Source organism: Mesocricetus auratus, unplaced genomic scaffold, assembly GCF_017639785.1.
Source record: "Mesocricetus auratus isolate SY011 unplaced genomic scaffold, BCM_Maur_2.0 Super-Scaffold_100007, whole genome shotgun sequence".
NCBI lineage: Eukaryota > Metazoa > Chordata > Mammalia > Rodentia > Cricetidae > Mesocricetus > Mesocricetus auratus.
In genome coordinates, this window is record NW_024429191.1 from 45,053,794 (window position 1) to 45,078,724 (window position 24,931).

The following is a 24,931-nucleotide window of genomic DNA, read 5'->3' on the forward strand; positions in this document are numbered from 1 at the left end:
TCAGTTTTCCCAAACATAATATATAAACTTAATATATTTTTAATTGGAATTACAGCAAAGTTTAAAATGTTGAATTATAATAACAAGCTGAAGCTTAGTATGGGAAAATAAGTGCCTGAGAATATCCAAGAAAATCATAGGTGGATGGTGGTGGTGCACACCTTTCACCCCAGCACTCAGGAAGCAGAGGCAGGAGAATTTCTGGGTTCAAGGCCAGTCTCGTCTACAGAGTGAGTTCTAAGATGGTCAGTGTACACAGAGAAACCCTACCTCAAAAAAAAAAAACAGAACAAAACAAAATTACGAAAGAATTGTGAGGGTCGATGCTCATAAGATTATAAAATACGCTTCAAAACAGCTGCAACTGTCACAGAACAAAAGTAGTTTGGGAACAGAAAAATATGAGTGGAACAGACTGGAAACCCTGGAGTCAGCTCAGTGTTCATGGGTTCAATACATGACAAGCTGGTGTTTAGGCTCAGATGGAAAGAATGGTTTATTTAATAAATGGTACTGGCGCAATCAATTGCCCATCTGGAAAGAAATAAAGCTGAGTTTCCTATACTCCTTCATACTAAGCCACCAAATAAATTCCAGATGGGTTAAAAAATGTTAATGTAAAAGAATCCTTATTAAACAAATTTATGATACCATATCTGCAGCTGAAAATTAGAGTTATAAATGAGCAGAAATCCCAGCTGCTGAAAGAGTGAGACACACATAATTTCTTTTTAAGAAATGCATGGTAAGATGCAGCATGAAGTTCTATAGACACACAATAGGAGACAGCATTAGCAACACAACACACATAACCTGTCACAAATAGAGTTGCCTTGTGGCTTATGTATGTATATATGATACATATGTTATACTCTTATACAAAAATAACAAAAGGAAACAAAACACAAGAGTCAGGGCAATAATAGCAATAAGAAGCAAAGCATTGCTAACAGGGAAATAAAAATCAGAGATGCAGCTCAGTAACTTAACTTGTTCTGGGCTTCTTATTGAAACTCCTTAAAGAAGACCAGACAGTTTGGTTCCAATAAAGTCAGACACTGAGCCATCAGGAAAGCTTAACATTTCCTTACCCAGACCACAGGGGTTGTGGGTTTGAGTTCCTCTGCATTGCAATGGAAGGCAACATGAGCCTACAAACCCTTCTGGGGTGGAGAGGTCTTTCTCTGCATCACCAGGGACCAGGTCCAGACTCTGGTTCATAGCAGGCACCCTCTCCATCACTTCTAGGGCCCTCTGTGGGATGTTGGCAAGTGGCATTTCTTTAAAAACAAGCTTTCCTTGCTTGCATTTCCCTTCAATCCATGCAAGGCAATGCAGCCACTTTGGCTGTGTCACATACTCTATCTATTTTAAGGACTTTTACAAAAGTGGTCTAGAAGAGTTCTCAGGGGAGGGACATTGGAATGCTAGGGTTTTCTTCTCAGCCCAAAGTGACTTCTTCCTTTCTGATTCTCCCAATCTTCTCTGGTGCCCTGACCCCAGCTTACCCTTGGACCTTTGAACCTGACTCTAGGGATAGAAAAGACTTTGTCTTGGAGTCTCATTCTTACCATCCTTCCATTCTCGTGTGGCTGGATTGATGATACCAAAGAGCTCATCATTTGTGACAGCTTTGGGGTTGAGGTCAGTCCACACGGGGCGGCGTCTCATGACCTGATAGGTCTTGTATAAAGACCTCAGTACCTGTGACTTGCCAGTACCGGCACCACCCACCACGAACACAGAGTGCCTCACGGCTAGTAGCTCTTCCAGCTGGACCACCTGGGAGGAGGAAAAGCAGCTGGAGGGACAGGTTGTCGTGCACATCCAACTGCTCTTCTGTGAGCAAAGTCGGTGTGTAAAGTGAGGCTTGAAGTCAACAATGGGACAGTGTTTCTCACAAACAAGGCGGGGTCTAAAATGCAGGGGCATCAGAGTTCACTTGTTCACGTCTCCCTCACTCATCCATGTGAGTATCATTGGCCAACTAAGTTTTAAGAAGGTACCAGATGGAGGGCATTCCAGTATGCTGCCATAGTGTGATAGGGAAGAAAGTCATGTTGGAAAATCACAGTATGTGGTGATAATGCTCTAACAAAGTGCTGTGAGAATCACTGATTTTAAAGACAACAAGAATGAGGAAAGCTTCCCAGAGAAAGGGGAATTGGAAACAGGACTCCACAGGTAACAGGAGCTTGTCCAGATGATGCACAGGAAGGGTATTTTGAAGGAAAGGGGTGGGGCGGCAGGGTGACAGCATAAACAAAGGTTTGCAGTATGATGGGGTTGGCTGAGTGCTTTGTGGAGGATGGAGTCAGGAAGCCTCATGGAGGTGGTGGTAGCATCAAACCACTGTGCAGCCTCTCAGACACTAAATTAAGGCCCCAAATAACAAACAGACCTGCAGGTAATCAAGGTATCTCCATCCTTCTGTCCCATTAACTAGCTACTTATTGCTTTGGAAATGAAGTCAGTCTATCCATTGAACTTGGAAGGCACAGGATGGTGAGTGAGGTTGAATCAACTTGCTTCAAAGGGGCAGGTCATGCTTTCCTTTCTTTTGTAAAATGAAATTCCGACAATGAAAACATACACCTTATTGCAATTCACTCTTAAATTTGACTTCATATAGTAAGGGCTTAATCTCTACCAGTGAGCATACTGTAAGATCTTTGCCATACATGCCTTCAGGGGGCACACTTTCTCCTTCATAAAAGGCCTTCCTGTAGTGTGTTGTAGAGGCTCATTTTCCTACTTGAGAATTGCCTCTGTGTTATCTCCTTCAGGTTGTTGGGGGAAATCAAATATGAAACAGAATGCAAAACCCACGGGTGAACTCCATAGTGATGCCACGTGTTTCTTACACCTCTTATTGACAGGAAGTGTAACCTATGTCTTTGTACTTGGAAGCCTTGGGTGTTATTTGTGGAAACTGTTTTCTGATGCAAGCTAACCCTGTCTCCATTTAGTCATGTCTTGCATTTACACATGAAGTCCTTGTTGATAGTGTATGTAACTATCACATTCTGCAAAGCCACATGTGAAAACAACAGACTTATGGAAATCCATCCTGGGTGTGGCCTGTAAGATATGCAGAGAACTTTGTGCTCCAAGCCCTCTAAAAGCCAGCAGTGAATCTTGTCCATAACCTGGTGGCAGTAACAGTTCATTCCTATACCTTGCCTCATTGTCAGTCTGTCTCTGTAGGCTTCTACTAGGTACTGGGCTTCCTCATTAGAGAGGCAGGCCCTGTTCTGTTGGAGACTATTTTAATGTCAATTAGAGATCAGAGCCTTCCAGGAAAGAACTAATATGTGAATTGAAGCCTCACTCACTGGATATATATCTCTATGACTAAGATTCTATAACTCATGGTCTAAGGAAAGAATTCAGAGACAAAAAAAAGCTTGTAAGAGAAAGCTGCCTTGTGTACCTTGAGCACAAAGTTGTCCTCAGCCTGGAGCTTAAGGTCCAAGATTGCTTTCTGAACTACAGCTTCAAAGTTCAGGTCTCTTCTCCGGGGGACATCCAGAGCAGGAAAGAGGTCACCAATGAGACCCATGAACACTGGCATGTCATCTGTCACAATTTTGGGGATGTTGAAATCTCTCAAGGAGCGCATGAGTACTTGGTCCTCTGGTCGGTCAGGGTCTCCTCGTTTCAGGGATCCTGCTACCACGAGGACAGACTTGATGGCCCGAAGTCCCCAGTCATAGTGATCCTGTGGGAAGGCAGCAGAGCTGAGGCCAGAGTTGCCTGGATGTGGAGCATTACATGCATGGGTCGCACAATTACACACCGAACATGCTATAGGTCATTACTGAAGCTCAGGTGGAGGGTGGGTCAATAGGTCTCTGAACACTACATTCCTGGTCTAGCATTGCCTTCATCTTTCCAGCTATGATAGTAAAGCAGACATAGAGTATTCAATGGGATGGGGCTCTGGAGGAGTAAACAAAAATCATTTTTAAACTGATCTGGTTGCTCTTCCAAAATTCAGAGGGTAGGAAGTCTGTCAAGGAGAGAACATCCTACCTGTTAGAGAAGGTACATGCTGAGTTTACAAGATTTTCCTTGGACACCTCCAAACTCACTGAGAATAGTTTTTTTAAAGTATAGTCCCTGAGGCTGGGAACATAGCTTAGTGGCAGAAATCTTGCCCACCATAGGCAAGCTCCCAGGTTTGATTGCCAACATGACAAAAAATGTTTAAGAGTTCCGCAGTACCACCAGTGCTGATAGTAGATTCTGGGGTTAATGGATCATAAAACTGACTGACACCAGGACTCACAGCATGGGGAGGGGAGGTGGTAGTTCAGAACACAGAGTCTGAAATTATGATGATCTGGGCTCAAGTCCCTGCTTTACCACTTTGTCCACACCAAATCACTGCATAATTAGAGCTCTGACAAACACTACAAAGGACAAAACCCCACATGCACTGAAGGCAGAATATGCAGTGGCTGTACCTGAGGACGGCAGACCAGAGATAGTCCTAAAGAAAAGGCATTAAAGAACACTGGAAAGAGTAGAAGTCACTTAGACCCAGACAATAGAGCACTGCAGTCAAGGCCCAAGGAGCAGGTGTCCACAGGCTTGGGATGAGAGGATAATTTGTATCAAGGAGACTTGGGCAGGTAGAAGACGGCATGAGAACCATGGGTAGGAGCTGCCCATGGGGAGGGCAGACCACAGAGCTCCATAGTCTTGAGCAGAGGGTCCAGAATTGTGTCTTGATGCTAACAGCAGTGAGGAGTGTTTGAAAATAATTACATTAGCAGGCATTTCAAGAATGGGTTGAAGAGACTGAATTACCAGCAGCAAAATCATTTTAGAGGCAGGTGCAAGAGTTTAACTGAGAGACATGGGTACTTGTGACTAGAGCCCCAGCAGTGAGTACAGAGAAGCATGGGTGTTCTAAGTTAGTGCTAGTTAGTGTTCTGCTGCTGTGATAAACACCATGATCAAAAACAACTTTGGGAGAAAAGGTTTATGTTAGCTTACAGATTGCAATTCATCATTGAGAGAAGCCAAGAGAGGAACTCAAGCAAGGATCTTGAAGCAGAAATCACCCAGAATGACTTACTAGTTTGTTTCCAGGCTGACTTTGTGCTCTCTGTCTTCTATAGCTCAGGTGTACCTGCCTAGGGATGGTATTGCCCACAATGATCTACAACCTCCTATATCAATTATCCATCAAGAAAACTCTCCCACAGACATGCCCACAGGTCAGTCTGACGGAGGCAGTTCCTCAATTGAAGTTCTCTCTTCTCAGGAGTGTCAAGTTGACAACCAAGATGAACTAACCCAAGGAGACTCCAGAAAGTAGAATCAACATCACTCTGTTGCTGTGGAATAATCCTTTTGTATACTGTGAAGACATGTTGCTCTCATTGTTAATAAAAAGCTGATGGCTAGGCAGGGTTTTCTGAGCAGAGAGAATGCTAGGTAGAAGGGCAGACCCAGATGAGATATCATGAGATGCAGAATGAGCAGGATGGAAAGTACGTGTGTGAGGTAAACAAGCTTTGGAGCAGCACATAGATTAATAGAAATGGGTTAATTTAAGTTATTAGAGCTAGGTAAAAACAAGCCTAAGCTATCAGATGAGCATTTACAATTAATAATTCTCCATGTGGTTATTTGGGGAGAAGTTAATAATAAGTCTCTGTGTGGTTATTTGGGGCAGTCCAGCTGGCAGGACACTTTTTCTCATGATTAGGTTCAGAAGTGAGAAGAAAGTGACAAGGATGAATCCTGTCACCCCATACCCACTAGCCAGCAGTAAATGATGGGTTCACATACTGTGTCAAGAACAGCAGGGAAAAAAGGCTCTGGTGAGAGTTGGCAGGGAAGAGCAGCTTTGAACATGCTGAGTGGGTATGCTCTTCAGATGTAGGGAGAATGGTGGGGTACACCACTAACAATATATGTTTAGATACAAGAGAGAAGTTTGTGATGGAATTCTGAGCATAGATGTCAGAGGCTGGAAGTTGGTGGTGACAGAGAATGGAAAGAGAGGACACAATTAAATGTATGGAGAAAAAAGGATTTCCTCTCTCCCGTAAATATGTCACAGGGCTGATAGAGTCCATGACAATGAAGACTATCAAGGCAAGATGATCCCAAAGGGAGTGTGAGCTTCACTGGTAAGAGTCCTGGGAAGCTTTGTTGATTGTCCTTGACACCAAGAAATTGTCCATGTAGAGTACTGACCTTGTTAAGGTGCTATTTCCTGAGTCTGCCTTCAGCAGGAGGTGTTTAAAAATAACACTACTGAGAGAATGGGGCTGTTCTTCTAAGCAACTCCCAGCACTCAGCCCATCTCATATCTCAGGAAGAGACCATTCATTCCAGGGACTGTCACTTACCACTGCCATAAATCTCATGGAACACTTGCCGGAGGAAGGTTATTAACTATTTAAAAACCGTTTGGAGCTCAAAGACTTTGAATGAGTGATGAGTTGAAATTTAAACACAAACTTTTACTGAAGAAGAACTCTGAGGTTTTATTATTGCTTGTCAACCCAGACCTGGCAAGAAATCTAGTCCTTTGGCTTAGAGTTGGGTCACAGCAGGGGGCTTGGTCATTGATTTCCATAGCGATCCTACCTGTTTGGAGAGAAGTTCTTTACACAGCCGGTAAAGGGTGATGAACTTCCTGGCCAGTGATTTGGCTTCAATGAATCCTTCTGCTACGAGCATAATCTCACAGATCAGCTCAAAGTCTGGAACCACCATTGCACAAGGCCTGGGGACACAGGGAGACAGAAGCTGAGAAACTTAGTTGAAGGGGAGATCGCAGGAGAAGGGATGCTGGCTTCAATCACACTTCAAGGATCTTTAAGGGTAAAAGCTGTTGTAATCTTCTCACCTCACACTTCTAAATCTGAGGTGGTTAGCTAAAGATGAAGGGAGCGGCTTTCCCACCCAAAGTGCTGGATAATATCAGCAGGAGGGGGTTGAGCTGGACCTACAGCTCAGGCTTCATATGTTGGGGTCAATGTGCCTCAGACAAGGCAAGGGCTAACACAGCAAAGTGTCTAAAACAGGAGCTAAGATTGGAGAATGGAATGTCACTGGGTGTCTGCTGGAATCAAAACATTTCCATCCTCAAGGTGGGGATGTCCTCCAGATATCCATGGCTTATTTTGCGCTTATTTGTACGAAAAATTATTTGAGTTTCCAATGTTAAGGACCAGGGAGGAACCAATTAGCATCATCTTAACACAGGATAACATACACAAAAACACAGAACATCTGAAATGTGTCTCTATATAAGAATTTACTGTGGTTTTCTTCTCTCTGGACATAAATATATATATATGCATATATACATATCATATACACATATACATATATGCACATATATAATTTTAAATGACTTGTTAAAGCTATTAATTTATATGGTATGTTATGGGAACTTATCATTATTAAATTATGTGTGTGTGCACATGCATACACATGCACATGCTTAGTTAGGAACATGTATGTGGAAATCAGAAGACAAGCTTGGATGTTTTTCCTCAGAAGCCACCCATCTTGTTGAGACAATGACCTTCACTGGCTTGAAGCTCACTGATTCAGTTAGGCTGACTGGCTAGCAAGCCCCAGAAAGCTACCTGTGTCCTCCTCCCTGCACTGAAATGCTAAGAGCCTGCATCACACCCAGCTTTGAGAAACTAGACTGAACACACACCCTTATGTTTGCATAGCAAGCGATTTGCTGGCTGAACTATCTCCCCAGCCTGCTACATCTCTTAATTGCATTTCCCTCTATTGATAACATTTATTTTTCAAAATAATTCAAGTACATATTGTCCTTTGAAATGTTTTATATTGCATTCAGAATTGCAGGAGCCACCAAATATTTAGATTCTCACAATTATTTGGCAGTCTGAACATGAGGATATGAACAGAATTTAATGCAGCTGTGAAAATTATGTTGCAGAAGGAAGATTAGTAAGTGGCATGGGAAAATATTAATTAATGAAAGCAATATATTAAATAATATGGCCAGTTACCAGCTTTGAAAAATAAATGCTAACACAGTATGGGAAAAAAATGCCAAGTAGTTACAGGATGGCCTCTGGGTAACAGGACTGGGCTGAGACAAGCCCAGTGTTTAGGTTCAAATTCCAGCTCTGGGTGTCAGTGAGGAGGCCTTGGGTTGTATAGGTCAGTATCTTTGGCATACAAATGAACTTTGGGTGCCCATCCCACATTGAGAGATGCTCTCTCCGTCTGGACTCTTTCGGGAGGGCCTAGGCCCTGCCCTGAATGAAATGACAGACTATGGATATCCCCCATGGAGGACTTCACCCTCCCTGGGGAATGGAGTGGGGATTGGGGGAGGAGGTCTGGAGGGGTTGGTGGGAGGGTGTGGGAGGAGAGGAGGGAGAGGGAGAGGGAGAGAAAGCTAGGATTGACATGTAAAGCAACCTTGTTTCTAATTTAAATTTAAAAATAAAAAATAATAAATAAATTAAAATGTCCAGATCTGCTGTTTACTAACCAGGGAATCCACCTGTCTTCTCACAGGACATGGAGGAAACTAATACAATCTATGTCACAGGGCCTTTGTGCAAATTAAGTTAAAATAGTTGTTCATCTGAATGCTTTAAGAACATCTTTCATGTGGGTAATACCAACATATTTATATTCTGGGTTCCTCAATGTGACAGTTATACTTTTATGTCTCTGTCCTTCATAGCCTCTGTGAAGAGAGAAGGTAATGTTGACTAACAATGATAATGAAAGTAATAAACAGTAATGTAAAAATGAAAAAAAAAAGTCTTTCTCAGGACTAGAAAGATGGGTCTGTGTTTAAAGATCATTTGTTATTCTGACAAAGGACCTGGGTGTGGTTCTAAGCTTCCACACGGCCACTAACAACCACTTGTAACTCTAGTCCCAGAAATACAATGTCCTTTTCTGGCCTCCATGAGTATCAGGCATGTATATGGTGCATGTATGTGAAGGCAAACACATACGCCTCAAATAAAAATAGGTAACACAAAAATATTGTTTTCATTTGTTCCCAACTTTTTTCTATAAATATAATATAGACGACCAGAGTCTTAATGTTTGTATCCCCCTAAAATTTGTATGGAAACCCCCAGTGTGATTGGATTGGGAGGTGGAGGTCAAGAAGAACAAGGCCTCAGGAATAGGACAAAGTCTGAGAGTAACCTTGCTGGATCCCTGCCACAGCAGAACACTGTGAGGCAGCCTTCCCTTGCAAGTTGGAAGTGAGCCATCCCAGAACTTGACCATCTGGCCCCCTGACCTTGGACTTCTGAAATCAAGCACCCTGAGAAGTGTCTACTGTTCCAGTCAGCTAGTCTACAGCAGTTTGTTACTGCAGATGGCCTAGACTAAGATTACTTTAAATTTAGGAAGAAAACATGAGGGGTAATTCCCACCTGGGTGATGACCTACCTGTATCACTGTATTACCTGATACTCTGGATAAACAAACAGCTAACAGTGCAGTGTTCTGCTAAGGCTTCAATAGGTACTGGTTCAAGTAGGAATTGCTTGAGTGAGGACACACCAACGTTGGTACTACATAAGAGTTGCTACACCAGGAGTGATTTTTAAAGTGAGAGGCTGGGCCAAATGTATGGTGGCACAGCCACAGTTCCAGCACTCAGGAGGCAAACTGGATCATATGTCCCTGACCAGCCTGAGTTACACAGTAGGGACTCTATTTTAAAGCAAGGAAGCAAACAAACAAAAATCCCAAATCCAGGAGAGACTGAGACAACCAGGGACATGCTTGGCAGCCTGACTGGCCATCACATTGTTGACTCCACCTCCTCCTGGAGAGGGCACTGCACTCCAGCTGCTAAATGAGATAAACAATATTCTCGTACTTCCCACTATCTCTCCTAGGAAAAAGTTTAATAAGCAGAAGATCCAAGAGCAGGAAACACCCTTCAGTTTTCTCCTTGTTGGGCCAATTTCTCTTGTCTGAAAAAAGAATGCAACTCTATCTCTTGCTAGGAAAGACGTTTGTGTTTTCATATTTACATATATATATATATACATATATATATATCCATATGCAAGGGTGACAAGGGTGAAATAAAAGAGGTGTTTCTATGTGTCTTTACCAGGATGTAATTTGACACTGAGCTTTTTAGAAAGTAATTTGGCAATGTGTATCAAAAGCCTTAAAAATGTTCCTGCTCGTTAACTCTGTAATTCTGCTCTGGGAAGCTAGCCAAACAAAATAATCATGCATACAGAAAAAAGATTTATATACAAAAATGCACATTACAGAATTATGTATGAATTTATTTTAAATGCTAGAAACATTCTTAATATTCAGCCATGAGGGGCTAGTTAATTACACCATGGACCATGTAGTTGATAGAAAAATATGCAGCTATGGAATGAGATTTATTAAAAAATACCCAACAGGAGAAAATATTTATGATAGTTTAGGCGATTAAAAAATAAATAATGAATTTGTGCACAAATCACAATTGTACATTGCAACTACATAAAATTAATTTTTGCTTATGTAACTGAATGAGCCACAGTTAAACAAAGAAGGATTTTATTGATGCTGCCATTACAGTAACAGTAGATCTTTAGCAATCTATTTTTGTTTTTTTTAATTTAAAACTTTTTATACTTTTTATGAAATCTATCACACCTATATTTTGCTCATGACACACATATGAACTCATGAGTCAGTGGGAGCACACATAAGCTCTGCACAGGTTCAAGCCAGAGGAGGTTCCAGCCTGCAGAGAATGAAGTAAACATAGGGTTCCACTTAGAACCCGAGGCTTTACAACTGATACCTAATGGCAAAAGGAAAAATAAGTTTTCTCCAGTGGCCGGGCAGTGGTGGCGCACGCCTTTAATCCTAGCATTCGGGAGGCAGAGGCAGGCGGATCTCTGTGAGTTCAAGGCCAGGCTGGACCGACAGCCTCCAAAACAATACAGAGAAACCCTGTCTCGTAAAACCAAAAAAAATAAAAAAGTTTTCTCCAGTGGGATGTCAATGGGTAAAAAAAGATTTACTCTTAATGTTGTGACTTTCCTCTAATATATAAACCACATTTTCAGTAGGAGAATACAAGGAATTCGTCTTTGAGGCATTCATGTGTGGTGACACATTGCCACCCACCTGAAGAGGGCCTTGAGGTTTTCTGGCAGTTCTGTGCGGCCAGCATAGCCAGGGTTCATGGTGATGAAGATGCCCACAGAAGGATCCAGGCTAATCTCCTCCCCAAGGAAGCTGAACCTCTGCTTCCTGTCTCTGATCGCATCCTGGATGCTTTTCACCTGGTGGGAGATCAGAGGGAAATGACCACTAGCATTAAGGTGGTGGGCAGTGGCTAAAGCTGGAAATCCAGACACAACACAGGCAATGGTGCTGTGGCCCCTGCATTGAAGGACAGACACAGTCCCTGCAGCTGGGAGCCTTTACTGATGGCCACTAAATATGTGTCTGAAGGAAATCTGGCTGTCCTCATCAACGTTCGGCATGCTGGAGCTACTAAGATGGGAGTGGGCAGGAAACAGGTGATTGTTTTTTTCACTTGGAATCTGGGTTCCTTGTAGTAGCACCTAAAATACCTCTAATGCTAGTGTGTGTGTGTGTGTGTGTGTGTGAGAGAGAGAGAGAGAGAGAGAGAGAGAGAGAGAGAGACAGACAGACAGACAGACAGAGACAGAGACAGACAGACACAGAGAGAGAGAGAGAGAGAGAGAGAGAGAGAGAGAGAGAGAGAGAGAGAGAGAGAGAGAGAGAGAGAGAGAGAGAGATTGGTACTGGGGATCAAATTTGGGCCTTGCACATGTCAGTGCTGTACCCCCAGGCCTGATTCCTAGCCCTGAGAACTTTTTATACACAGAAAGCCACTCAAACCTCACCAAGACAGTTGAACATTTCAACACATTGCTTCCATGTCATTGTGATAAAACAAGCAGAGAGGTGAACAGGTTTGCTCACAGTCTCAGAGCCCCACTCCGAGGCAGCAGAATTTGAACCCATGTCTGGGGATTTTTGAGCATGTGCTCTTGGCCACGGCACCATGGCAAGAATTCCAGCACCTGACCCTTAGGCTCATTCTAAGGATAATGAAATCCATGAAGAAAAAAAAAAAAACAGCAGCCGCAAGCATAGAACTTTGGAATGTGAACACTCCTCCTGCAGCTGTGTTTATTGCCTCAGCTTAAGCCACCGCTCCCCAATCTCTCCCCTGATTGCATGTCCAGAGTGACATTATGCGCTGGTAGAGTCTGAATGACACTTCCTTCACACACTGGAGAGTTGAGGCTATGAGAAGGGGTGGTATGCGACAGGATGGCACAGGTAAACTAAGGCTTGAAAGGGGACATTTTCAGAGGGAATCCACTTCCTAAACACCTCTGATGAAGCCAGAGGATTTTGTTAACTGAAGCCTTAAAGGGCAGCTAAGCCCAAATCTTCAGAGGAGCTGAGGTGTGAATCTGGGTTCAGGATGGTTGACACATTGCTCTCAGCCTCACAGGCTTTTCAGGAGAGTAGGGACAGGACCACTCCTGATTAACAGGTCAGCATGGAGCCTGCTGGTATTTACAGCTTTGAGATGCAGGGAAACTGACCTGTGGATAGAAACTTCTACCAGCAAAGCTTCAGTTTCTGCTGTACAAAACCCCATCCTCTCCACCCACCCCCAGCCCTAACCGTCAGCACACAGTCGGACTGCTGCCTTCCATTATTCTGAGAAAGGTCACCCTGCTAATGTAGAGGTTCCGCTCCTCTGTTATTTCCAGGTCACCTCCACCAATCCTGATTTAACTAGTGTGACCTGGTCAGAGCTCCATTCTGGGTTAACTCTAGTGAGAGGGGGACAGAAATGGAACTCAACCATGTATGTTTTCCACAGTCTGCTTTGAAATACATGCAAACATGATAAGTTATAGTATAGAAGAAGACAAAAGGCACATACCAGCAGTCAAATCCTGCAATGTCTCTGGAAATTTCCAGCCTCATGTGGTACTTGGAAGGAAAACCTGAAGCTGGGACCAGGGCAGGGTTTGAAATGAGGCTCTTGTCTGTCTGTCAAGTATGGCTGCTAGAAAAACCAAGGGTAGCCCAATTCTGCCAAGGGCTATGGAGGTGTGTGTTTGTGTGTGTGTGTGTGTGTGTGTGTGTGTGTGTGTGTGTGTGTGTGTGTGTGTGTGTGTAGGTGGGAGAGAAAGGAAAAGGGACAATATTGCCAGGCTATGTGACAGTTCTGCAATTAGGATTCAGCTCTTCTGCAGTAGAGTTCTAACAACTGAATGTATTTGCTCACAGCAATTAGCGGGAACCTGAGACTTCTCTACATGCAGAATACCAATGCCATCCAGGCAGAGCCAGCTTCCAGCACCCTGCATGCTGACCACCCAGGCAGAACTCTGCTGATTCATGCCAGCCTCACAGCACAATGCTGTTCAGCCTTGCTACCATCACTGCAAGTTAGGTGGTCCTTCCTTCCCTCCCTCCCTCCTTCCTTCCTTCCTTCCTTCCTTCCTTCCTTCCTTCCTTCCTTCCTTCCTTCCTACCTCCTTCCTTCCTTCCTTCCTTCCTTTCTTTCTTTCTTTCTTTCTTTCTTTCTTTCTTTCTTCCTTCCTTCCCTCCCTTCCTGGTCCTAACATCTGAAAAATCTACAGAGCACTTCCTCAGCTAGGGTCAGGGAGGCAAGTTTAATTAGCTTTAATTAGCATCTACCAGATGCTGTGCTACCTTTGGGCAAAGGCCAAAGTTAGAGCCTAGGACCCTCCTGCTGTTTGTTCTGACTCAGCACTCTACCCAAAGGCTGAAGCCCAGAAAACCCACACTCAGCAGAAATTTATGACGTACTTTGGATTGGAGGCATCTGTGCTGTGCTTTTGTGTAAAATTCTGTAGGGGGCTCTTGAGGGAAATAACTGAACAGGCTGGGGGATGTGAGTGGGGCTGGAGCCTCTATGATGTCAGGTGTTTCTCTTAGCCTGACACCACTGGCTATGACTTACTGCTACTGCAGCAACTGAGATTCTTGGGACCAACCACAGGGAAATGATGGTAATCAGGATCCAAGGGGCCTGGATAAAGACCCGAGGGTTGGGAATGCCAAAGAAGAATACAGGTATACAGGAAAAGGAAGAAAGAAACGCAAAATGCAAGCTTTGCTTGGTGGAGGCCACCAAGTCAACTCTGCACACACCTCTCTAATTCTGGAATTTTAAAGCCACCAGGAACAATCATCATCATCATCATTTAATACTTTTTGAATCCCTATTCCGTACCAAGCACTATTTTGAACATTCTACAGAAAGTGTCCCACTCAGTTCTCTGGAGCCTGAGATGGGTAGCCTTAGACCCTCATTTTATGGAGGTAGAAGTGAGGCAGATAGTGGCTAAAAAAACCATTCTGTTTATAAGTTAGCATCAGGGGAAACTAAGGGAGGGATGAAGAGAAACTGTACTGCTTTTGAAACTTGTATATGAATCTAAAATTGGCTCAAAGTAAAAAGATAACAGACAAAGAAAGTGAGGGTGAAAAATGAACGTTTGCCAAGAAGGGCAGGTCAAGCCTTAAAGGCAGGCAGTAGGAGACAACGCACATATGTTTTGTCACTTCACCCAAAGGGGCATGGCCCTGCTCAAGCATGACCTCATCAGACTCAGTCTGTCATCAGTTAACTGATCATATGTCCCTGCATATTCTGAGAACCCACTAGGCAGTTTGGTTATCATATAACTACCACAATGAGTAACTACTAGGATGCTATCACTTAGGTGACAGTCTCTGCAAGGTTTATTTGTATTCATGTATATGTCACTTGTTTTGCTCTGAAAACAACGTTTATTCTACGTTAGAAACATTTCTTACAAAACAAGAAAAGTTCCTATTACCCATTCAAGAAAAAGAAATGGGAAGCTGTGAAGATGCTATGGTTCCCAACTGGGATCATTTTCACCCATCCCCCGCCATGGGTGTATTTGACATCCAGAGATATTCTCGCAGCATGGAGGGAAGGATGCAGCAATCATCTGGAAGGTCAATATTCTGCACTGCACAGGACAAACCTTTGCAACAGACCTTTCCTGGAAGCTGGCACTCTCAGAAGGTTATGTCCTGTGTCTTCCCACTTAGTCCTTGAATCTGTCATAGTGGACAGCATGTCCAAATCCTTCTATCATTTTGCAGGTGATAAAATAAAAGGAAGTGACAGGCTAACCCAATCTGTGTGAATGTTCTGTTTCTTCTCCTCACCCCTTTATCATACTCCTTCTAGTCTAGAGATGTAGCCCATCTCCAGTCATTATTTTATGTCTCCTTTGTCCAGATTCCATGTATCACTAAAAGTCTGCCTGGATTCTACAATAATGGTAAGCTGGAATCTGCTGCCTTCAGGAAGTACAACCCAATCACCACCTAGTACATTCTGTCACAGTTCTGTGATTTTTTAAAAAAATAATCTGCTCCTCTACAGAGGGTGCAACTTGGGACATTCTCTTGGCTCTGAGAATGGAGCATTTGTTCCTTGCCTGGAGTCCTTGAAACCATTCTGTAAGTCCCTTGCTAATACATCTTCTGACATTTACTTATTTGTTTGTTTGTTTGTTTGGGACATGGTCTCACTATGTAGTTCAGGCTGGCCTCAAACTCACAGTCTTAGCTGGGATTTTAGATGTTTGCTGCCGTACCTGGCTTGGATCTGGTGCTCAGCTGCTTCATCCTCAGCCCAGCTCCCATCAGTGCCTGCACCACAAGTAGTGGGAACACCAAAGAATATGGGGGGTGGGCAGGGGCTACAGGTTCAAGGTGGTGAGTTGTTACCTTGGCGGTATGTTTCCCAAGGCTCAGCTAATCCAAAGTCTAGAGAGCTGACTGAGCCAACAACAAGGAGATTCTGAAAAGCATTAAGTAGTATAATGCTTTTTAAAAATAGCAAGTAATTTCTCCTGCAATTGCCAAACTGAGGATTTTCCCAAATGGGTATGCAATTCTGCTTGACCAATATGACAGAGACATGAAAATATCCAGCAATGTAAACACTGGAGCATAATCACTTCTACAGAAGTTCCTGGGATGAGAAGCACAGAAGGTAAAGAGAGAAGAGGAGAGGAGAGGGAGGGGAGAGAAGAGGAGGGTGTCAGAGAACTGTCAGCAGCTGGTGCAGCTTCCAAACCAATATGCCAGCCAGGATTGCTGTGTGAATAATTAAGAACAATTTTCTCCTTGGATGCTTATATGATTTTAAATGTTACCAGCTCCAATTCTGCCTGAACTGTTGTCAGACTACTTCCTCCCGACTGTCTTTTATGGGTGTGTCCCTAGACCAGAATGTGGCAGCATCAGAGAATTTCAAGTTGAACTTATCTTATAGAGAAGCCCTGTAGTGACCTTTCCAAATGAGGTTATTCCATTTTCTGACTCCTGAGAAGTGGACAAATGCTGATGGGTACACTGTCAATAGCTAGTAAATGGTCAGGGTTGGTAAGATAACCTGGGGATGGTCCAACTGAGGATAGTGAAAGTATAGGTAGTTCAGACTTGTGCAAGGCAGGAATGGACCTTTACCCCTGTCCCATGGGTCACAGCCATCTAGATCCCACTATTTCCTGTCACATTAAAATGACAAGAATAAAAATCATTTTTATTGCCACCACCTTTATCACCACTACCATTGTAATAACTGTGTCCTCCTCTTCCTCCTCCTCCTCATCATCATTACCATGGTCATCATCATCACCACCACCCTCATCATCATTACCATTATAACCACTATGCCATTCTTACCATCATCACTATTATTGTAATCACCATGCCCTCATAATCACCACCACCATCATCACTACAATCTTCAATATCATTATCACCACTGACATAGCAATCATCATCTCTACCCTTCACCTCATCATCACTGTCACCACTACCATAATTCCACTAGCTTCATTATCATTCCTACCACCACCATCATTTGCCTCATTTGCTAAAACAGCATTCCATTCATCACCACCACCATTATCATTATCATCACCAGCACCATGCTCATCCTCATCATGTATCCACTATCATCATCATCAATCATCATCACCACTTTCATTATCATCAACCTTACCATTAGTACTACCTTCAATATTGTTACCAAGTTCATCATTACCTTCATTACTGCTACCACAAACACCACCACCATCACCATCACTACCACCATCATTACATTATCGTCAGTTACCACTGTCATCGCCATCATTGCCATGGCTACCCTAACACCTGAGCACCTATGTTCTTTAGATCTTTGATTTAAATGTTTTAGACATTAACTCATTGAAAAATAATGTTATCATCAAAGAACTGTGTTTAATACAATGAATTCTCTGTGGGGCATGCTAGGAAAAATGCCTTGGGACACACATGGAGAGAGCCTGTGGCAAGCCCCTAGCACTAACCATAACCCTAGGATCAATGGAATTATGCATATTGAGTGGCTCTGGACTTAGTGGAATTGGAAATGTAATACCTAGCTGCTAAGAACAAGAGATGTCCTCTAAACACTGTGGCGAGCAGCCAGAGGAGAGGGAACAGAAATCATGAATGTAGAGATGACAGGAAGACACACAGATAAGTAAAAATAACAGGACAGTAGGCAAAGGGATAAGAAGACAGATGCCTGTGGTGGGAGAAGTAGGAAGAGAAGCTCCAAGAACATGGTGCAGTGAAATGAAATGGAGACATTCACAGTGGGCACTGCAGAGAAAAGACAGCTTCTCCCCAGATTTTTGGAGCCACTCATGGGCTGGAACCAGGGCCTCAAGAAGGGTTTGTTTACTCTACACAAGCTACTTAGGAAGGGATCAGACCCCATAGTCCACAGAGTGATTGATTCCATTATGAGACATGAGAGGGTGGGAACTTGATCCAGCTATGGTATCCAGAGATTTAATTTTTGGCAGGTGGCTATGTTTAGACAAGATCATTGGGTAGGCCTCATGATTGAATCCTGTGGTTTGACAGTAAGAAGTCATTGCCAGATGTGTGTCTTTGAAAGTCCAGGAGTGTGCCAGGTGGTGGTGGCACATGCTTTTAATCCTAGCACTTGGGAGGCAGAAGCAGGTGGATCTCAGTGAGTTCAAGACCAGCTTGATCTACAGAGCTAGTTCCAGGACAGCCAGGGCTGTTACACAGAGAAACCATATCTTGAAAAATGAAAAAAAAAGTTCAAGAGTGTGATCCAAAATAATTTTTTTCTTTATGTGCAGTCCAACTGTACAACTTCAGGAATTTCACTATTATCACAAACAAAAGACAAATATAATTTCCTGCAAAAATATGAATATTCAGTTTCAGGTTAGGTAATGCGAGACTCCCATCTATACAAGACAGAGGTGTGTTGATAAATGTTTAACCATTGACTTTCCAGAGAAACAAGCCTTCCTGCGTAGAATGAATCAGTGCCATGAACTGTAGGCTTTTGGAGGAACAGTTATGGGGATTAAACCTGGGATTTTATGGTTGTTAGGCAAGCACTCTACCATTGGCCCACATTCCTAGCTCCAGTTTCCTGATGGAAATACTACCTCCCTAGGCCCTGTCAAGTCATGCCAATTCTAGACCACAGAAATCTGCATAATCAACACACCAAGCCAAGGCAGATCACAAATGTCAGCGCAAGGCAGTGTTTAGATCACTGCTTGGGCCTCACTCCCCCCACCGTCACTGTCACTAACTCCTACTGAGAAGAGCAAATCTAAGGAAGGGGAAACTATACCTCACTCTGGGGAATCTTCACTTAGGGACAGTCGGGACAAGGGCCAGTGTCTGTAGCGTAGCCTTTGTCAGGTAAGAGAGCCAAGAGGACTGACCACTAAGGAGCAGGCAAGCGAAGGACCCGTGAGAGTCCCTTGATGGTCCCTGGCTCCCAGTGGCAGCTGAAGCCTGGGGGTGGGGGGCTCTGAAAGAACAGCTGGTACAGGGGCCACCACTTTCTATCCCTGCAGTTGCTTCAGCTCCACATTTAGCTTCCAGTGACAGGGACAGCATGCTGGATGAGAGGGGTGACAGCTGGGGGTGATGTAGACAGAGACTGGCTCCTGCCAGGGCACTCAGTCCAGTGAAGGGGACAATGCTGCCTCGGCCAGTTTCTTCCACAAGGTTAACCTGCCTGATGTCCCCTGTTCGGCCAACCCTCCCTCCACTCCATGCTTTTGCCAAAGAAAAGGAGTATTTAGCACCATTGAGTGTTTTCCCTATCCTTTTAGAGGCTGAAAGAATTCCACAGATTTCCAGGGACCGTAGACTCCCTCCCCTCCCCTTCCCTCTCCTCTCCTCCATCCTCTTTCCGCCCTTCCCCTCTGCTTCTTTTTCTTCCATTGCTTCCCTTTCGTCTCCTTTCCCCTCCCCCTCTTCCTCTCTGCTTCTCTTCTCTTCCCTCGTCCTTTTTTGCCCCTTTTACAATTCTCTGTGCACAATGCTTTGGAAATAAACCAAAAGGGAGGCGACTTCCGCTGTCTTTGACTATATGGTATATGGGCAGAAACCTGGAGCAGTAGGCACAGCATTGTCCAATAATTGCATATAGTGATCCATAGAGGCCTCACCTTGGGGAAGAAGGGTGGAAGAGGATCCCTGCAACCAGTCAGTCCTTGGTGGAAATGAGGATGCTCAGCTTACAGGGAGGGGCACAGGGAAAGGGCCTGGCAATGGAGACAGGGAGGTGCAAGGGTACCCGAGTCTTTGCAGCTCAACAAGGATGCCTGGGAAAGTCCTCTGCCTTGATCTCAGGCAAGGAACTTTCCTTTACCCAGCTCTTTAAAACTGCTGCCAAACACAGGCGAACTCTCCTGTGGAATCCTCAGGGCTCCTTGTCACCTGCACCAGAAAGCTTTTACATCAATTTTTTTATTTGGTTTGAACTTGCTTGTCTGACCATTCACATGTGTATATTGATGATGTGGATGGAGGAGCAGGGCTCAAATTCTCCTCTTGTCAGTTTGAAACACTGTGCCTTGAACAATTTCCTTTTCTTCCCTGCTATGTTTTCTTCATGTAAAGTAGTAGTTATGTCAGAAGAGTCGCTGGAGAATGAAGGGTGATATGTGAAGAGTGTCTAGCACGAGAGACTTAGCACCCTCTGCTTTCCCTCCTCCTGTTCTCCTCTCTTTGTCCATGGGTCCCTGACCTCAATTCAAACCCTCTCCAGCCAGCATTTAAGGATTGGCTTTAAAATAACACCTCTCAGTTTTATTCTGTAGTATGGATATTATGATCACTTCTAGAACAGTGAAAGTGTTCACATTTGTCTCAAAAACTCAAGACATCTTTGAAGTCAGGAATTGTGTCTTTTTCAAACCATCTTTGAAGTCAGGAAAATGTGTCTTTTTCAGGCAGGCACTTCTACTCACTCAAGACCAGGGACACCACAGCCTTAGGCATAAATGAGTGGTTTAGGCTGAGAGAGGTGGGGATCTGCTTCCGGACCTCCATAGCAAATGCAAGAGCTGGGACTAGAGCCCTGGTTTACAGCATGACATCTCCTAGCAGCTGGGATCCACCTCCTTGGCTGACCCTTAGTGCCCCTCTAGGAAGCAGGTGGGATAGATAATTTATGTCCCTGCTTTACACCCAGGGGAAGAGACTCTTCTAGTTAGAATAGGATATGCTTTGGTGGGTAATAGGGGATGCTTATTGTAAGGATGGAAGAGGGGGATGGAACGGCAAGTAGAGGGGGAAATGATGCTGAAGAATGAAAACAACAGGCTGTAGCCTTCCACAGGGCCAGTCATGAAAACTGCAAGACTCCCACACCCTTCTGACCCATACCTGTACAGCCACCACCGACAAGACCTCCACAGAGATTCGGTTAAACTCATCAAAACAGCCCCAGGCGCCAGTCTGAGCCAGGCCTTTGTAGATGTTGCCACAGGACTGCAAGGAAACATACAAGGATTAAATGATGACACTGTCTTAGAGCCACAGTCATTTTCTTTATCATGGACACATCTGGTCCCCTGAAACTTGCATTGTAATCTCAGGAACAATTAAGTTTTTGAAGGTGATGGGTGACAACATGTGTCATGGGATCAAACATGCTTTCCAAGATGCTGTTGTGAAAAATCCCTTTAAGATGCCATCAGGGTTTCTTCCTGAGCAGGCTATAACTTTCAAAGTCCCAGAAAATGAATAAAAGATAGCTTTTCTTATATCACATAGATAGACAGGCTTCTGTTCACGCTCTGGCATACGCTAATGGGCAGCTAATGGGTGTATTTTCAATCCATGCCCAGACACTCAGGTCTCCCAGATGTGTGGAGCTGGAAATGTCAGGAACTGACAACAGTTGCAGAAACAAGTTATGGGAAAATTTTGCCAAGAGAGCAAGAAAAGAATTGCAAAGAGAAGAATGTATTTCTATCCTGAAATGAAAAGGAACTCTGAATTAAAGGGGGACTAGTGAGCTACGCATTAATGGTAATGTGTAGGTGCTGGATGCCTTTGCCTCTAAAATGCTGGGGTATTGCATTTGTGGGAGTCCTGACATTCATCCAGGGGTCATTCCATTTATTTATTTATTTATTTATTTATTTATATTTGTTACTTGTTTTTTACATCCCAGCCTCAGTTTCACCTCCCTTCTCTCTTCCCAATCTTTCCCACTTCCCTCTTTCCCCCCCCTTCCACTCTTCCTCCATTTCTCTTCAGAAAAGGGCAGGCCTCCCATGGATGTCAACCAGCCATGATATATCAAGTTGTAGTAAGACTCAGCACGTCCTCTTCTACTAAGGCTGGACAAGGTAACCTGGTAGGAAAGAAAGGATCCCTAAAGGAGGCAACAGAGTCAGAGACAGTCCCTGCTCCCACTGTTTGTTAGGAGTCCTACAAGAAGACCAAGCTACACAACTGTAACATATAAGCAAAGGTCCCTGATTGTCACTTTGGTCTCTGTGGGTTTTTTTGTGGTGTCTTAAAAAATGATTAGTTGTGTGCATAAGACTCCGTGCTAGACACAGCCCCTCCAAGAACTTTTAGGAAGGTGCTGGCAATAAAGTACACAAACACAAGGGAATTTCTACTATAGAAGTATTGGTTCTAGTGGACACTGCAGATTACACTGTCACAGAGACAGAGAGGAGTGGGTCACAGTGCTCCAGTGTGATCAGTGAAGACAGGATGGCAGAACAATAGCACACTGCAAGATGTATTTTGGGGAACACCAGGTGTTCCCTGAGAAAAGGATTGTGTTGTTAAGAAATCTGTGGAAAAACTACATTCCATAACCTATAAATATATACTGTTGAGTCGTGAGGGCAGGTAAGTAATAGAGCATGCATTAGCCAAATGTATGAAAGAATATCTCTCTATGTGCCTCTTTCTAGTTCTCTGTTTCAGTGTCTATCTACCTGTTTCTCTCTCCCTCCCTTTCTCTTTTTCTCCCCACGCACACACATGCACATGTATACATACACATATGTATACACACACTTTAAATGTCTGCAACAAGATTCATTTTTTATGTGGCTAAGGTTCCCTTTTCCTCACATAACTTCCAATTTTCTCATAATATTCTCTAACACAATGGGCATAGGGAGGAAACAAAAGGAGGCAGGCAGACACCCGAGTACCTAGCTCCCAGAACAAGATCCTTCAGCATACACTCTGCAGTTCTCGCTTGTGTCTATGTGACAGGGAGGGGGAGCTTTCTAGGAGGATAAAAGATTATGGAAGAAAAATGAGTAAAATAACAATGTGCCCAGAGAAAAGTAAAGGTACCATTTGGGCTGGAAAATTGATTACTAAAGACAGTCTGAGGAACAGAAAGCCTTGAATTATTACAAGGAGTCTCCAGAGGTTTGCATGAGAGATGATGATTAAGGCAACATTTTGTCAAACTCAGTCAGACATCTACCTAGGCAAGGTTAGATGTAGGGCACAGGGAGGGAAAATACATCCCACATCATGTTAAACCCCAGAACACTCAAACTCATGTGGAAAATGTGAACAAAGGGGAACCAAGAAGATCAGCAGTTGCCAGGAACAGAGGCAATGCTAGGTGGAGAAACTACTGTGTCTGGTTTGGTGACATTGGGTAGATGACATTATACACTTTCCTACACCTGTAGAACTATATATTCTATCATTCTTCCAAACAGTGAACCTCAACATAGTCTTGGACTTTAGTTTAGAACAGCATATTGGCACTGCATATGCTAAACTAGCCTATTGTCTTAGTGTTCCTATTGTTGTGATGTAACACCATGACCAACAGGAAATTGGGGAGAAACAGATTTATTTGGCTTATAGTTCTACATCACTGTTTATCATTAAAGGAAGTGAGGTCAGGAACTTAGAAGCAGGAGCTGATGCAGAGGTCATGGAGGAGCATTGCTTACTGGCTTGCTCTCATGTCTTGCACAACCTGCTTTCTTATAACATCCAGGACCATCATCCCAACGGTGGCCCCACCCACAATAGGATAGGCCCTCCCACATCAAACAATAATTAAGAAAATGCCCTATGGACTTGCCTATAGCCTGATCTTATGGAGATATTTTCTCAGTTGGGTCTTCCTCCTCTCTGATGACTCTACCTGTGTCAAGTTGAAATAAAACTACCCAGTACACCTACAATTTAATAATGGGGCAGGGGGAATTATGTGTGAGGAAGGGAGAGTATATGGGGGTATAGAGTATATAGAACATTTGGTAATGCTCTACAAAGTATTAACAAGATAAGGCAAAAACATGTCTTTCTTCTCATCTATTCATCCAACAAATATTAGTTGAGCAGGTATTGTCTGCTAGAGAATGTTCTGGAACATGGGAAATCAGTGGTACACAGGATAGAAAAGAAAGACCTTTCTGGGGCTGATATTCCTGTGAGGAAAGAAGACAGCAAACAACAACACACATGCCAAATGGAGAGAGAGTTACACTGTGGTCAGGAGAAGGATGATACAGCAGTCTTAGAGGCAGTCCTTAAGCATGTCTCCAGGAGGGCGAGGTAATTCCAGGCATTGGGTTTTATTCTGATATATTCCTATAGGTAGAGACTCTATCTGTCTGTCTGTCTGTCTGTCTGTCTGTCTGTCTGTCTGTCTATCTACCCACTTACCTATTGTCTCTATCTACCCATTCACCTACTCATCATCCTTCTAATGTATATATGTGCATGTAGGTGTGTATGCATCTATATCAACCAATTAAGCATCACAAATCCTAAGTTAGAAATTCAGGAGCCAAATCCTATGCCTAACAGGGATTTGAAAGCTTTTAAAGTTGTGTATCCCTTCTATGAACTGTAGACAATACATAAAACCTTAAAGAGAATTTCTTATGTAGATACATGCCCTAACCCATCATCCTCTGAGGACCAACAGCAGAACCCACAACATGCTGCTTGCTCACTGTACACATCTTTCGGCGTTATTATCTAATAGTGGCATCACCTGGCCATGAGGTCAAGCTTCTGGACGGGAATAAAGACTGGTCATGACAAAAGGCTGAAAGTGGAGGATGCTGAGAGGGAATCCATACTGATGACTGATCTGCACTGGGGAAGTGAGGGTACACACAGGCTGGATGACTGAGATTCCACCTTAGAAATGGGACGAAGGACATGGCAGGGAAGAGTTGCAGGAACCTCCCAAGGTGGAGTAAGACCCTCTATACCAGACGGCCCATATGTAAAGAGCCAGAACCAGGATGTGGGCGAAGATGGGAGCAGACACAGAGGTACCAGAGGACATCTTGAGATGGACACTCTGGAAGAGGAACAGCACAGGAGATAGGCACCACCCCCAGGAGATGAGGGGTGGGAGAAGTGGAAGAATGACACGTGGGAAGCTGAGGGAATCAGGAGCCTTGAGAAACAGTCATAACTCTTACAGGAGGCTGAGCCTCCTGAGATTCAGAAATCATTCTAAATGCTCTCAGCTTCAATGCCATTGGGCATTTCT

At 43.7% G+C, this 24,931-nt stretch overlaps 1 protein-coding gene across 7 annotated transcripts in view; it reads right to left on the reverse strand.

The window, feature by feature from the left end:
* The window catches only part of Dnah9 (dynein axonemal heavy chain 9), a 337,403-nt gene that overhangs the window by 201,440 nt on the left and 111,032 nt on the right, over positions 1-24,931 (reverse strand). For all 7 annotated transcript variants that reach the window (XR_005878261.1, XM_040748879.1, XM_040748878.1 and 4 more), the window contains 5 exons: positions 20,800-20,904; positions 11,146-11,303; positions 6,613-6,751; positions 3,434-3,721; positions 1,572-1,782 (listed from right to left, as the gene is read on the reverse strand). Coding sequence is in view for 6 of the 7 variants with exons in the window: in XM_040748879.1 (XP_040604813.1) it covers positions 1,572-1,782; positions 3,434-3,721; positions 6,613-6,751; positions 11,146-11,303; positions 20,800-20,904 (901 nt within the window). In the remaining variant the exon portion in view is untranslated. The remainder of the gene's footprint in view (positions 1-1,571; positions 1,783-3,433; positions 3,722-6,612; positions 6,752-11,145; positions 11,304-20,799; positions 20,905-24,931) is intronic.